The sequence below is a fragment of the Portunus trituberculatus genome, chromosome 12 (genome assembly GCF_017591435.1).
Source record: "Portunus trituberculatus isolate SZX2019 chromosome 12, ASM1759143v1, whole genome shotgun sequence".
Taxonomy (NCBI): Eukaryota; Metazoa; Arthropoda; class Malacostraca; order Decapoda; family Portunidae; genus Portunus; species Portunus trituberculatus.
In genome coordinates this window covers 8,104,957-8,118,284 of record NC_059266.1, presented here as the reverse complement: position 1 = coordinate 8,118,284, position 13,328 = coordinate 8,104,957, and the positions used below count along the sequence as shown (strand labels likewise).

Sequence of the window (13,328 nt, the reverse complement as noted above, 5' to 3'; positions counted from 1 at the left end):
CAGTGTTCCTCAGTGCCTGCCGCCGTTCAGTGTTGCCGTTTGAGTGTGTTCTATATAGCTTATCTCCTTATCACGGCTGTCTTATCTGGCGGAAGACATGCACGCCACGCTGGGCTGCTCTGCGTCTGCCGGGGGAGGGAAGACACCACTGTGGGCTCAGATGAAAGGGGAAAGTCGGAGAAGTGTGTGTCAGCGTGAGTGGGTGAAGGCATCTTTGTACTGGGAGAAAAGAAAGTAAGAGACGGTAAGGTGAAGGAAGGTAACATATTTCTACTCGATAAAGAAGATGAAAGTGACGAAGAGAAGAGTGATATGTTTCTATTCGATTAAGAAGAAAGGTGAGGGAGAGAAGTGAGAGAGGAAAGTGAGAAGGACATGATACAAACGGAAAATCATGACGGTAAGGTAGGAGAAAGGAGTTGAGTATGAAGAGAAATGCATATGGAGGAAGAGAAGAAAGAAGAGGAAGATGATGAGGAAGACAAATGCACAAGATGGAAGAAGGAAGAGTAGTGACACGAGGAAGTTAACAGTGACAAAGTGAAGAGGGAATAAATAACGAATGAAAGATGGAGAGGAAAGGAAACATATGAGTGATTTATTGACTCAAGAGAAAAATAAACAGTGACGGAAGGAAATTAAGTCTGAAAAGGTAAATTAATACTGACAGGTAACGAGGAAGAAAATATGAATGTTAACTGAAGCAAGGGAGAAACAAAAGACGCGCGAAAAGTAAATGAAGAGTGACGGAAAGAAACTAACACTGACAGGTAAAGAGGAAGAAGTAAAAAAACATGAATAATTATTGACCCAAGGAAACAAGACACGCGATACACATAAATGAAAAGTGACGGGAGAAAAATAAGATGACACGCATAAAGGAAGAAGAAAAACATGAATAACTAATAATTCAAGGGAGAAACAAAGACACGTGATACATAAATAAAAAGTGACAGGAAAAATAAGTGACGCATATAACGGAAAACGAAAAAAAAAAAAAAAAAAAAAAAAAAAAACATGAATAATTATTGATCGAAAGGAGAAACAATGACACGTGATACATAAATAAAGTGTGACGGGGAAAAAATAAAGACAGATATAAAAAAGAAGACAAAAAACTAACAAACTCACGAGATACATAAATAACAAAAAGTGACGGGAGAAAATACAGTAACAGCTACAAAAGAAGAAAAAAAAAAAGAAAAAAAGAAAAAGATAAAAGAAAGAAAAAAGAAAGACCATAGAAAAGAAAATAAAGGAAAAGAAAATACCAAAAGAAAAAAAGAAAAACTGACCATAAAGAAGAAGAAGAAGAAGAAGAAGAAGAAGAAGAAGAAGAAGAAGAAGAAGAAGAAGAAGAAGAAAAACTATTGATTGAAGCGAGAAACAAGACACGTGGGATATCTAAATGAAGAGTGGCGGCAGGAAATTAATAGATTGAGGAGCACATACAGTCTTCCCACGCCTCATCTTCGCCACAATGGAAGCAGCGGACCCGACACCTCTCATGACAAGCAGGGTATGTATTCAAATCCTCTTAGATACACACAAAAGAGAATCAAGAAGGAATCCAACACTTACTCTCATCATCTCTTGTAAAAAAAAAATAAATAAACAAATGAAAATAAATAAATTAATAATAATAATAATAATAATAATAATGAGAGCGAGAGCGAGAGAGAGAGAGAGAGAGAGAGAGAGAGAGAGAGAGAGAGAGAGAGAGAGAGAGAGAGAGAGAAGAAATACAATGCTTATTCTAATTATCTCTCGTAGAAAAACAAAAGGGAATCGAGTAATCCAACACTTATTCCAAACCTCTAACGTACAAAAACAAAAGAGAATCGAAAAAGAATCCAATACTTTTTATAATAAGCAAGGTACGCATTCAAATCTTAAAAAAAAAAAAAAAAAAAAATAAACAAATAAATAAATAAAATAAATAAATAAATAAATAAAAAAAAATAAATAAAAAGGAATAAGAGAATCACGTTGGTAAGATAAGGGATACAACACTAAATCTCTTGAGCTCACGTGTTCTCTGAGGAGTTAGAAGCACCGCCATGTCACACAGCCGTGATACTATGACTCACAGTGTTATTGTGACTTATCTTGTGTTATTCAATTTTTTTTCCTTGTTTGTTTGAGGTCGTGCGATGAAAAGTAGGTTAATTTTGTGTTTTCAGTTCAACCTTCTGAATGCGTTTAGTAGTCTCGAAATGCATGTTTAGTCTCTTTTTCCAGTTTTCCCAGTTAATTTCAACCTTCTGAACGCGTTTGGTAGTCTCAAATTGCACGTCCAGTCTGTCTTCTGCTTTTCCAGTCCACTCTAGTCTTTTCATAGCGTTCAATGACGGTTTTAAGTTGTTTACAGTTAGTTCATGTCCCTTCCAGTTCTTCTCATTCTTACTATCGCGTTCATTGATGGTTCGAATGGCTTTTCCAGTTAGTTCTAATTCCCCTCCAGTCAATTTCATCAGTTCTAACACGATTACAAATAGTGAAGGAATAGTTGTGTTTCCAGCCCATTCACTCCCTTCCATCCTGCTTTGTCATTGTGTTAACTCATTTCCCGTCAGTTTTAGTCCTTTTCACTGCATTTCGTCTCTTCAACCCCATGTTCACTATTGGAGTAAGTGGTCAGTTTGTGTTCTTTCCAGCCCCTCCCGTCCCGTCCCGTCCCGTCCCTTCCCACGCGTTCGATAATATGTGCAGGTTGTACGAGCGTTTCCTGTCTTCCGAGTTAACCTTTCGTGCTATCCTTTATCTCCCTCCCTTAAGGTGTGCTGTTGTCATGAAGGTACCTTTGTCTCATTACTTCCCGGGGTTTTTACTCTACGTGTTTCCTAGAGAGGGCTATTTTAGTAGAGGAAGGCTGGTCAGGGTCGGGTCAGTGCGGTGTAGGGACCTGTGACACTGGCAAGGAATCAAATTTGTACGACTTAGCAAGGGTTTCTCTGTGTAACTCTCTATACAGGCAGGACACTAAATTCATTCTGATTAGCAAAGTTTTCTGTCTATTCTTACTTCAGACGGACATCATTAAAACATTGGCTCGTATTTAATAACGCTTTACTTTCTCACCGCGATTGTTTTTCAAGGTTACAGAAATGATTGGCGGGGTTTTCTACAGTGTCTCTCCAGTTAGTCATGTAGAAATCTTGTCATTCTGCCTCTATAACTGTAAAAACGCCTTGAAAAAAAATGTAAATTTAAATAAAGCCTTTTTGAAATAATGGAGGTGAAGCGCATAAGTGTTTGAGAATATCAGCCAATATTAAGGGATGTTACCGAGACACGAAGGTTGCTTGTTGCTTTACCCTGTCAGTCTCAATGCATGAAGAGTCAGGAAGGTAAATACAAAGAGAAATATTGCTTTGAGGAATGATACGAGTACAAGAAGCTGCCGTTATCGTAAAGTTCTTCAAACAAACCAAGATGAAGATACCTAGTGATAGTGATAGTAGTAGTAGTAGTAGTAGTAGTAGAAAAGGAGAACCAGTAAATAAATAAAATAAAACACAACTAATAACAACAATAATGCACCGAACACAAAAATTATTACAGTTACCCCTCTTTCTTGACCTTCCCTCTCCCTCACCCTCCCCTTCCCTCCCTGAACATGCCCGCGTCTTCAGGTAGCTGGGAGGGGGACGGAGGGAGGAGGGGGGGATGGCCAGGTAACAACGGGAGGGACAGGGTGGGACTCGGTGGACTGGTCTGTGTTGTGGAGACTGCGGTGAGTGGCGTCAGTTTACCACCAGACTGTGAAGAGGACGGGTGTGTAGTTGTGTGTGTTCGTGTGTCACTCTCTCTGTTACATATACCCAGCATTAACGCCACCCATGCGTCACCTGTTGACCAATTAACGTGTGGTGATTTATTTGACGTAACATCCGCATCATCACTGCCTTACGATATTGTCTTCTTCATATGATACACCACACAACACTCACAAACTTGCTTACTCTCCCACCACCACCACCACCACTACCACCACCACTATCACTACCACTGCCTTTGCGAGTGTGCGTGTACATTAAATAAAAACGCCAATACACACACTCCCAGTCAAGGCACTACAACAGGTGTCCTTTCAACAGGTGACGGGGTAAACGTACAACACATTCAAACACTGACACACGCCCCTTCACATCACCACACCCTCACCTATCTATCCCTCCCTCACGGCACCTCATCTTTCCACACCTATCTTTCTGCTCCTCTTCCACACCTTGAAACCATACTTAACGCCATATCTAACAATTTTTAAAGACCATGGAGACGATTAGCCGAGTTTTAAAGAGTATTTTTCCTGTTGATAATGCAGAAAACTTGTTAACATGTCACCAGAATTACAGAAACATCCTTAAAAACCCGTGTCACTTCAACTAGAGCCCTTTGACAATAGTGAAGGTGTAACGTGGAAGTGTTTCAGAATACATGTCTTATTCTCACCATAGGAAAGTGAAAGGCAGGTAGGGAGAAGCAAACATGTGGTGAATTCGTGTAAGGAGGTAAGGAGGTGGAGAGGGACGTGGTTGGACAGACGCGAATGACAGGAAGGTTCAAGGCGTATTGAGCCAAATACCGCACTTAGAAAAACAAGAGTAATAATAGTGATAAAAAGTAATTGTGGAGGAAGACAAGTAAGATAAAGTAAAAGGTGAACGAGATAATAATAAAAAAAGAAGATAGATAAATAAAAGACGTAGAAATATAAGAACTAGGAAAACAATATCGGTGTAAGTGGAGGATAAGGAGAAAATAGTGATCAAATAATGTCAAAGTAAAAAAATGAACGAAATGATAAAAAAAAGGATAGATAAATAACAGACGTAGAAATATAAGAACCAGGAAAACTATTGGTACAAGTGGGTGATAAGGAGAGAACAGTGATGAAATATAACGCTAAAGTAAAAAAGATAACAACAAACAAGGAGGATAGATAAGTAACACACATAGTGAAATATACAAACCAGGAAAATAATCTCGGTGTAAGTGAACGATACGGAGAGAATAGTGGTCAAATAAAACGTCAAAGTAAAAGAGATAACAAAAAACAGCGAGGGTACTTTTTTTTTATGTAAAAGGGAGAATGAATATTAGGAAAAAAAGGCCCCACTTGAATTGTAGTCTCCATAAAAAAAATCAACAGAATCAGTCAAAATTGAGGGACAGATGTCTTGACACCTCTCTCTGAAAAGATGAATGACAGACATGGTGAAATATACAAACCAGGAAAACAATCTTGGTGTAAGTGAAGGATGTGGAAAGAATAGTAGTCAAATAATGTCATAATAAAAAAGATGAACGAAATAAAAAAAAAGGATACATAAATAACAGACATGGTGAAATATACAAACCAGGAAAACAATCTTGGAGTAAGTGAAGGATACGGAGAGAATAGTGGTTAGTTATAATGTCAAAGGGGAAACAAACACGGGCGTTGAGTAATGAAGCCAGCACAGTGTAATGAATAAACAGGTGAACAATGTCAGCAAAACGAGAGCAGATTATGAAAGGTGTCAACTTAAAGCAAGAGTGAATGACATACAAAAGGAGTTATCTGGAAATCATGACAGTAACCAGAGTGAAATAATAAGCAAATAATTGAGAAGGAAAGCTTTAGATAAGGAAGTGATATGGATTAAGAGATAGATAGGTATCGATGGGACATCAGGAAATAACGACGCTTGGAAAGATAATAATGAGAAAAAAAAAAAAAAACATGACAAATAAGTAAATAATAAAACGTAAACACACACACACACACACACACACACACACACACACACACACACACACACACACATCAAAACACTACATTTACGTACTTTTCTTTCTACGTCACTTTTATCTCCCCACAAAACCTACCACTTTCACACCTGCTGTCCTGCTAATACCTGCGCTCGACACGTGATATTTAGTCAGTGCCCGCCAGGTGACAGCAGGTGATAAGATACCGTGACCCGGCTGTACCTGCTGTTACCTGAGGCAGCGTCACGTTACCTGGCAGTGTACATCATCATTATCGTTCACAGTTCTCATTATTGTCATTATCATTGTTTTTGGCTGTTGTGTGAGGACTATGCCTCATCATCACTGTCATTCATCATTGTTATTCATCACTTTTAGGTTATGCTGTGTTAATTAGTGTCAGTATAGAACCTGCATCATCATCATCATCATCATTACTTGCATCATCACAATCATCGTCATTAGGTCAAACTGTGTCGAATATTTTTTCCATGCATTATCATCACTATCATCATCATTTCCAGTGCCCTCTTCTCCCCATCGTCAATGTTATCGTTCATCTACTCATTTTATCACTATCAATCTCATTTGCTCTTCTTTCTGTTACTCTTTTGTTATCGTTGATGTTTTGAATGATAAGAAAAAAGTAAACAGACATGAAATTGCGTATGATTTTCTCTCTCTCTCTCTCTCTCTCTCTCTCTCTCTCTCTCTCTCTGGGAATTGCAACAGGTTATATGAGAAACGAAGACAACAGAGAGAGAGAGAGAGAGAGAGAGAGAGAGAGAGAGAGAGAGAGAGAGAGAGAGAGAGAGAGAGAGAGAGAGAGAGAGAGAGAGAGAGAGAGAGAGAGAGAGAGAGAGTGTGTGTGTGTGTGTGTGTGTGTGTGTGTGTGTGTGTGTGTGTGTGTGTGTGTGTGTGTGTGTGTGTGTGTGTGTGTGTGTGTGTAATAAGTCACGCCTACTCCCACAGATGTCACTAAGGGATCCACCGCCCCACGCCCGCGCCACCTTCGGCGTGGGCGGGGCCGTGGGCGTGGTGATCAACATGGTGCTCTTCGTCATGGATATTGTGTCCGACTGTCTGCTGGCCTATGTGTTGTGGCAGCAGGTAAGTGGTGGTGGTGGTGGTGGTGGTGGTGGTGGTGGTGGTGGTGGTAGGAATGATGGTCTCTCTCTCTCTCTCTCTCTCTCTCTCTCTCTCTGGTATACTGCTTTTCCTCCTCCTATTCTAATTTATTCCTTTCTTTTAGTGAGTTAGTCAGGAAATACCAAGTCTCTCTCTCTCTCTCTCTCTCTCTCTCTCTCTCTCTCTCTCTCTCTCTCTCTCTCTCTCTCTCTCTCTCTCTCTCTCTCTCTCTCTCTCTCTCTCTCTCTCTCTCTCTAAAACTCCCCTATATCCCTCTTATCATAGTAATCCCAACCTTATTATCTGATATTATCTTGACTGCAGAAACTAAACCTACTAAAACTATATATGAATTGAATCGAACCCCGTCTCTCCTCCCTTCTCCTTCCCTCCCCAGGCACAGACAGACAGCAGCACCAGCAGCATCCACGTGTCGTCTGAGCCCGTCACCTGGTTCATCATTACACTGTGCATCATTCTAATCCCTATGGTTGTTATTAATTTGTTCAGGTAAGACGCGACTACTCTCTCTCTCTCTCTCTCTCTCTCTCTAACTGACAATGGCTGGACTGTTTGTCTATACGTTGGTTTCCTTTGGGTAGATCAACTGTGGTAAATATGATAAAAAGAAGTGAAAAGTAAATATGCAATACTTATATAATAACAAAATATAAATGGAAAAAGAACGATAATAAAAAAAAAAAATGAGGATAGGGAAGGCAATGAAAGGAGTTATTAATATACATCTTTACTTTATCCCCTTTTTTTATTCACTAATGTGGATGAATATAAACACCACTAATGCATGTCCTCTATTTTTCCTACAATGGCTGTGGCTGTGTGTGGTGCTGCGTGGCGTGTGGGCGGGTCAAACAGTCTGCTGTGGTACTCGCAGAACAAACAGTGCCTCGGGGAGTACAGTGTGCTGCACAAGATGGGGAAGTGTGCCACAGTGCATAGAGTGATAATGCACCTCTTGCTGCTCGGCCCTCTCGTCAGGTGTGTGTGTGTGTGTGTGTGTGTGTGTGTGTGTGTGTGTGTGTGTGTGTGTGTGTGTGTGTGTGTGTGTGTGTGTGTGTGTGTGTGTGTGTGTGTGTGTGTGTGTGTGTGTGTGTGTGTGTGTGTGTGTGTGTGTGTGTGTGTGTGTGTGTAAGCATCCAAAACACAAATTCAGTACCTTAACTTCTTTATAGAGATAGATTGTTCTCCGTCACAACTTAAAATGAAGCTCTAATTTCTTCTAAGCTTCAATTTAGGTCCTCATTCTTTTACTCCTCCTCCTCCTCCTCCTCCTCCTCCTCCTCCTAACACCTTTTTTGCTATGTTTCAATTCAGGTCCTCCTCCTCCTCCTCCCACCTAACACCTCATCCACCTCCTCCTCCTCCTTCTACGAGTAACGCCTTTTCTACTATATTTCAATTCAGGTCCTCATTCTTTCACTCTTCCTACTGCCATTCCTCCACTTAACACCTCCACATCCACATCCAACTACTCCTCCAACTAACACCTCCACATCCCCTACAGGTACATGGACATCTTGCAGTACGGGATCAAGATGAGGCAGGAGAGGAAGCACGTGGAGATGGGGATGATGCGAGGGAGCAGTGCCATTCTACGAAGGACGCCCCGTGGAGAGGTGTATGCCGTGCTTCAAATGGTACACAAGTTACACCACGTTCTTCAGGGTTTTTTTGTATCACTGTCTGTCTCTGCATCCCTTTAATCCCTTCAGTACCATGACGTGTTTCAATATTAATTTTGGTGACTATTTGGTGATTTTATACAGCTTCAGAAACTCATGTGGGGGGGTTAAAATAGTGAAGACTGTGACCATTAATCTTCTGACCTCCATAGACCCTTCCTAATGTCAATAAAATGGTCTAATCGTACACAAATCTCAAGGTAAAGATGTGTCCCAGTACTGTATTCTTCTCTCTCTCTCTCTCTCCTGATTGTTTCAAAAGTATCCTTCTCTTCTCATTTTTATCTTATCTTCTTCATCTCATTCTTTTCTCTTTCCTTATGATCTCAATATCCTTCTCTCCTTCATACAGATCATCTTAATATCCTTCTTTTTGTTTTCCCTCCTTTTAGTCATCTATATATCCTTTTCCTCCTTCTCTCCTCTCCTATTTATCTCATCATCCTTCTCCTTTTCTTTCTCATCTCTCTATCTCAACATTCTTCTCTCATACAGATCATCTTAATATCCTCCTCTTTTCCTTCCTCAAACACGTGAAATTAATCTTTACTCACTTTCGCACCTTCACAAGAAAACACAGTAACCTTTCTCTCTTTTATCTTTTACCTATCAGTTTCTCTATTCATCCATTTCACCTTTTTCTTCTCTTTATTAACTTCATTGCTATTTCAGTTTTCCCTCCTCTTGGTCATCTATATATCATTTTTCTCTTCTCTCTCTCCTCCATTTCATCTCATCATCCTTCTCCTTTTTTCTCCTCTCACGATCTCAACATTCTTCTCTTCATATCGATCATCTTTTTCCCCTCTTCCTGGTCATTTATATATCCTTTTTTTTTTTTTTATTTTCTATCTTCCTATTCATCTCAACATCCTTCTCCTTTCTTCTCCCGCTATCTCAACATTCTTCTCTCCCTACAGATCATCCTAGTATCCTTTGTCTCTTCTGTTCATCTCCATATCCTTCTCTCTTTCTCTCTCCTGGTCATTTCAACATCCTTCTCTCCTGCAGGTGATCTCCAGGGACTCCGCCATGCTGGATATGATGCACAGTTTCCTCCAGGACGCCCCTCAGCTCATCTTCCAAGTGTTCCTGCTGTACCGCCGCCCTGAGCTCATCACCGGCACACTGCAGGAGTCGCCTTATAGTGAGTCTCGCCAGGGAATGTGTGTTTGGCACTTGAAAATACGTAATGATGTTGATTTCTTTCTCTCTCGCTCTCTGGCTGAAGTTTGGCCAGTTAGTGTCAGGAAATGAGGAGGTTTCAGTGCACTTTCTCCAGTTTTTGATGATCTTTCTAACTTTTTTTCTAGGTTTGGGATTCTAATAGTTGGTTTGTTTTTTCGCTCTTTTTGTTGCCGTTGCCTCTTACGTAAAATAAATAAGTATACAAATAAAAAATCCTACTTCTTGAGGCGACAGATAATACAGGGGACTTCATACAGAAAGCTTCACAGCTTTAGCAGTAACAACAATCCTTTAATCTTTCTGTATCATAACATTTCTGCATCTCTCTTGCAATCCTGTCTTATCTCTTCACCCTGTCTCCCTTAATAATCCTCCTATCTGCCACTTCCCTCCCTCAGCCACGGTGGTGCAGGTGTGGAAGATAGCGCTGGGTGTGACGGCGATCTCTTGGTCTCTGGTGAGCTATCAGGAGGAGCTGCGGAGGTCAGTGCCAGGCAAGGTGAAGCTGACATTCTGTGCGTCTGTCATCTGCCTCATGTGGCGCGCTGCGATGGTGGCCTCCCGCGTGCTGGCCATCGGCTCCTTTGCTGCTATCTATGTACGTGTTGGTGTGTCTAGATGTGGTCTTCAATTTCTTAGGTTAACCTCTTCAGTACTGGGACACATTTTTACCCATAGATATGTGTACGATTATAACATTTTATTGACGTTAGAGTCTATGGAGGTCAGAAGATTAATGGCCACAGTCTTCACTATTTTACTCCCCCACATAAGTTTCTGAAGCTGTATAAAATCACCATATTTTAAGCTAGTACGCAGAATGAATATGGAAACGCGTCATGGTACTGAAGGAGTTAATGAGTCGAGTTGAGTGTAAAAATAGTACATGCTCATAATGTCACATAAAATAACAACATAGAGGACTTCAAGGGTATTTCTAGTGAATATCTAACAAGTATTTTGAATTATAACTGCGAAAAGTAATGATAAAAACTCGACTATTCATCTCTGCGGTCTTTGAAACTAATCCTCATGCGAGAACGAATAAATCAAGAACACAGACCACGTGAAGCCCGGTGAGCACTAACACTTCCTCTTCCAGGCACCACAGGGGGCAAGGACGGCCCTCACAGTGCACCTACGGGAGGATGGCACAGTGCACATGCCCTTCCCTATCGTCACTGCCTGTGTGTTGGCCGCTCACTGGCTCATCATGGTGGCTTGGATACACGCACAGGTAAGCCATCATCACTTCAACACTGATTCTCAACACTCACTGTAACATTTCACCATTCCTAAAGACTTAAATTAGCCACGATTCTCACACAATTCACCAGCCACTGTCTTATCTTTCCTCGTTTTCTTTGCAGGGGACAAATTTCTGCGGAGAGGAAGAAGAGGGTCAGCCACGGCCAATGCTGGAGTTCCTGTACAACTGTGTGATGGGCCTGGTGCACGTCTTCAGCTACATGAACCTCAAGGACTCACCATCCCGCCGCCGCATGGCCTTCTTCTACGCCTTCTGCCTCATTGAGAACACCGCCATGATCTCCGTGTGGTGTGTGGAGGTGAGACATACAAACACACGCACACACACACACACTGGATAATATGTCTGCTTGCTCTCTTTTTCTTCTAATGCATTTTTCTACGCCTGCTCATCATTGTCTTCCGAGGAGCATAGAGGCAAAACAAAACAGACGAAGTTTTCAATACGATGTGACTCCTCATCCTTTCTCTTAAAAGATTTAGGCTCGTATTCTCAAACTCTTCTGTGCTTCACCTCCACTATTTCAAAAGGCTTTATTTAAATTGAAACGAGTCTTTTAAGGTGTTTTTATGATTCTAAAGGCAGAGTGACAGGATTTCTACATTATTGACTGGAGAAACACTTAAAAACCCTGCTAATCTCTCTGTGGCCTTGAAAACAGTCATGATGAGAGAATAAAGCGTTTTTTAAGCAAGTTTTTACGGTTCTAGAGGCAGAGAGACAAGATTTCTACATTACTATCTGCAGAAACACACTTGGAAACCTACAACCTACTCCCTCTCTCTCTCTCTCTCTCTCTCTACCACCACTGTTCTACCGCCAGATGGAGCCGCACCTGTCCGTGTGGTTCCGTGCCGTGCTGGTGTTCAGTGTGGAGGTGCTGTGGGTGGTGGGCCTGTGCTGCCTCATCGGCTACTACGCCTTCCTTCACCCAGACAAGGAGAACCTGGGCAGCTCCAGAAACGCAGCGTCGTGGAGGGATTAAGCACACCTCTCACTGCTCAGCTGGGAGGAACCTTTGCCACGATACAGATTGGGAGTGTGACACAATACATTGGGCCATATTCTGAAACACTTCCATGCTGCACCTTCACTACTTTCAAAAGGTTCTAGTTGACGTGACACGGGTTTTAGAGGTGTTTCTGTTATTCTCCTGACACCTTCACTATTTTCAAAGGGCTCTTGTTGAAGCGACACGGGTTTTAATGATGTTTCTGTTATTCTCCTGACACCGTCACTATTTTCAAAGGGTCTACTTGAAGTGACATGGGTTTTTAAGAGTGTTTCTGTAACTCTGACACCTCCACTATTTTCACTATTTCTAAAAGGCTCTAGTTGAAGTGACACTGGTTTTAAATGTTTCTGTAATTCTAGTGACATGTTAACAAGTTTTCTGCATTATCAACAGGACAAATACTCTTTAGAATTCGGCTAATAGTCTCTGTGGTCTTTGAAAGTGGTCGCGGTGAGAGAGGGAACTGTCTCTGAATATGGCGCTATAATGCCACAACTTCCACTGGTACAAAATAATCTAATGACATCTCAAGGATATAGTTTTTAAGCACCAGTGATCCTTTTTACATTTATAGACACGTTTTGTACATATGTTTTTTTTTCTATATCGATAATCAGTGTGTTTTTTGTAATTTCCATTTATAACTAGATTTGTAAATGTTTTTTTTTTCTATATATGAATGAAAAGGTAGTGTTATTTATGATTGACATTTAAACACGAGTTTGTAAATATGTATCTTTTCTACTGACATGAAGACGAACCCACCATTCATCATTGTTGTTGGTTAATTAGTGTCTAAGCAATATTACAGCTTAATAAATGTCATGTATATACATTTCTTTAACGTATTTTTAATTTTCTTTATAAATATTTGTTGTTATTTCTCATACCTATACCGAGAGAGAGAGAGAGAGAGAGAGAGAGAGAGAGAGAGAGAGAGAGAGAGAGAGAGAGATGGACTGCCTACCTTATCAAATCTTTCTTACACCAGATACATAAAAATAAATAACCAACACACCCTCCTCTTCCTGTAATATCGCCAGGGAGCAAAATCTACGCGAGACTACTTTTCACAGCATCCGTTTTTCTTCTCACCACACCCTTAGTGGCATCAAAACTACAAATTTGCCCTCGCAGTTGATGTAGAAACCTTATAAAACCATCGTTATAGCCGCTAAAACACCAGAAAATTGATGATACTAGCAAAGACTGAAGATTGTATGAAGTAAGGGAGATAGAACACTAGAGAATACAAATATTTAAGTCT

The 13,328-nt window shown here is 40.7% G+C and overlaps 2 protein-coding genes across 5 annotated transcripts in view; one reads left to right on the top strand and one right to left on the bottom strand.

The window, feature by feature from the left end:
* The window catches only part of LOC123502628 (ninein-like), a 39,934-nt gene that overhangs the window by 16,900 nt on the left and 9,706 nt on the right, over nucleotides 1–13,328 (bottom strand). The gene's annotated exons all lie outside the window — the stretch shown is intronic.
* Nucleotides 1,306–12,896, top strand: LOC123502889 (XK-related protein 6-like). Of its 4 annotated transcripts, none has more exons than XM_045252178.1 (10): nucleotides 1,306–1,519; nucleotides 6,730–6,867; nucleotides 7,283–7,395; nucleotides 7,762–7,884; nucleotides 8,411–8,543; nucleotides 9,600–9,735; nucleotides 10,175–10,374; nucleotides 10,879–11,013; nucleotides 11,147–11,344; nucleotides 11,870–12,896. In XM_045252178.1, the coding sequence occupies exons 1-10, from the start codon at nucleotides 1,481–1,483 to the stop codon at nucleotides 12,029–12,031; spliced, it is 1,377 nt and encodes a 458-aa protein (XP_045108113.1). In that variant the 5' UTR covers nucleotides 1,306–1,480; the 3' UTR covers nucleotides 12,032–12,896. The 4 variants fall into 4 exon arrangements, with proteins under 4 accessions (XP_045108113.1, XP_045108116.1, XP_045108115.1 ...); XM_045252180.1 differs by lacking the exon at nucleotides 1,306–1,519 and adding an exon at nucleotides 3,747–3,777; XM_045252179.1 differs by lacking the exon at nucleotides 1,306–1,519 and adding an exon at nucleotides 3,765–3,787.

Coding starts and splice junctions, on each gene's coding strand:
- LOC123502889 (XM_045252178.1), top strand. CDS start 1,481: ATGGAAGCAGCGGACCCGACACCTCTCATGACAAGCAGG. Junction 7,396..7,761: donor GTTGTTATTAATTTGTTCAG/GTAAGACGCGAC, acceptor CGGGTCAAACAG/TCTGCTGTGGTACTCGCAGA. Junction 7,885..8,410: donor CTGCTCGGCCCTCTCGTCAG/GTGTGTGTGTGT, acceptor CATCCCCTACAG/GTACATGGACATCTTGCAGT.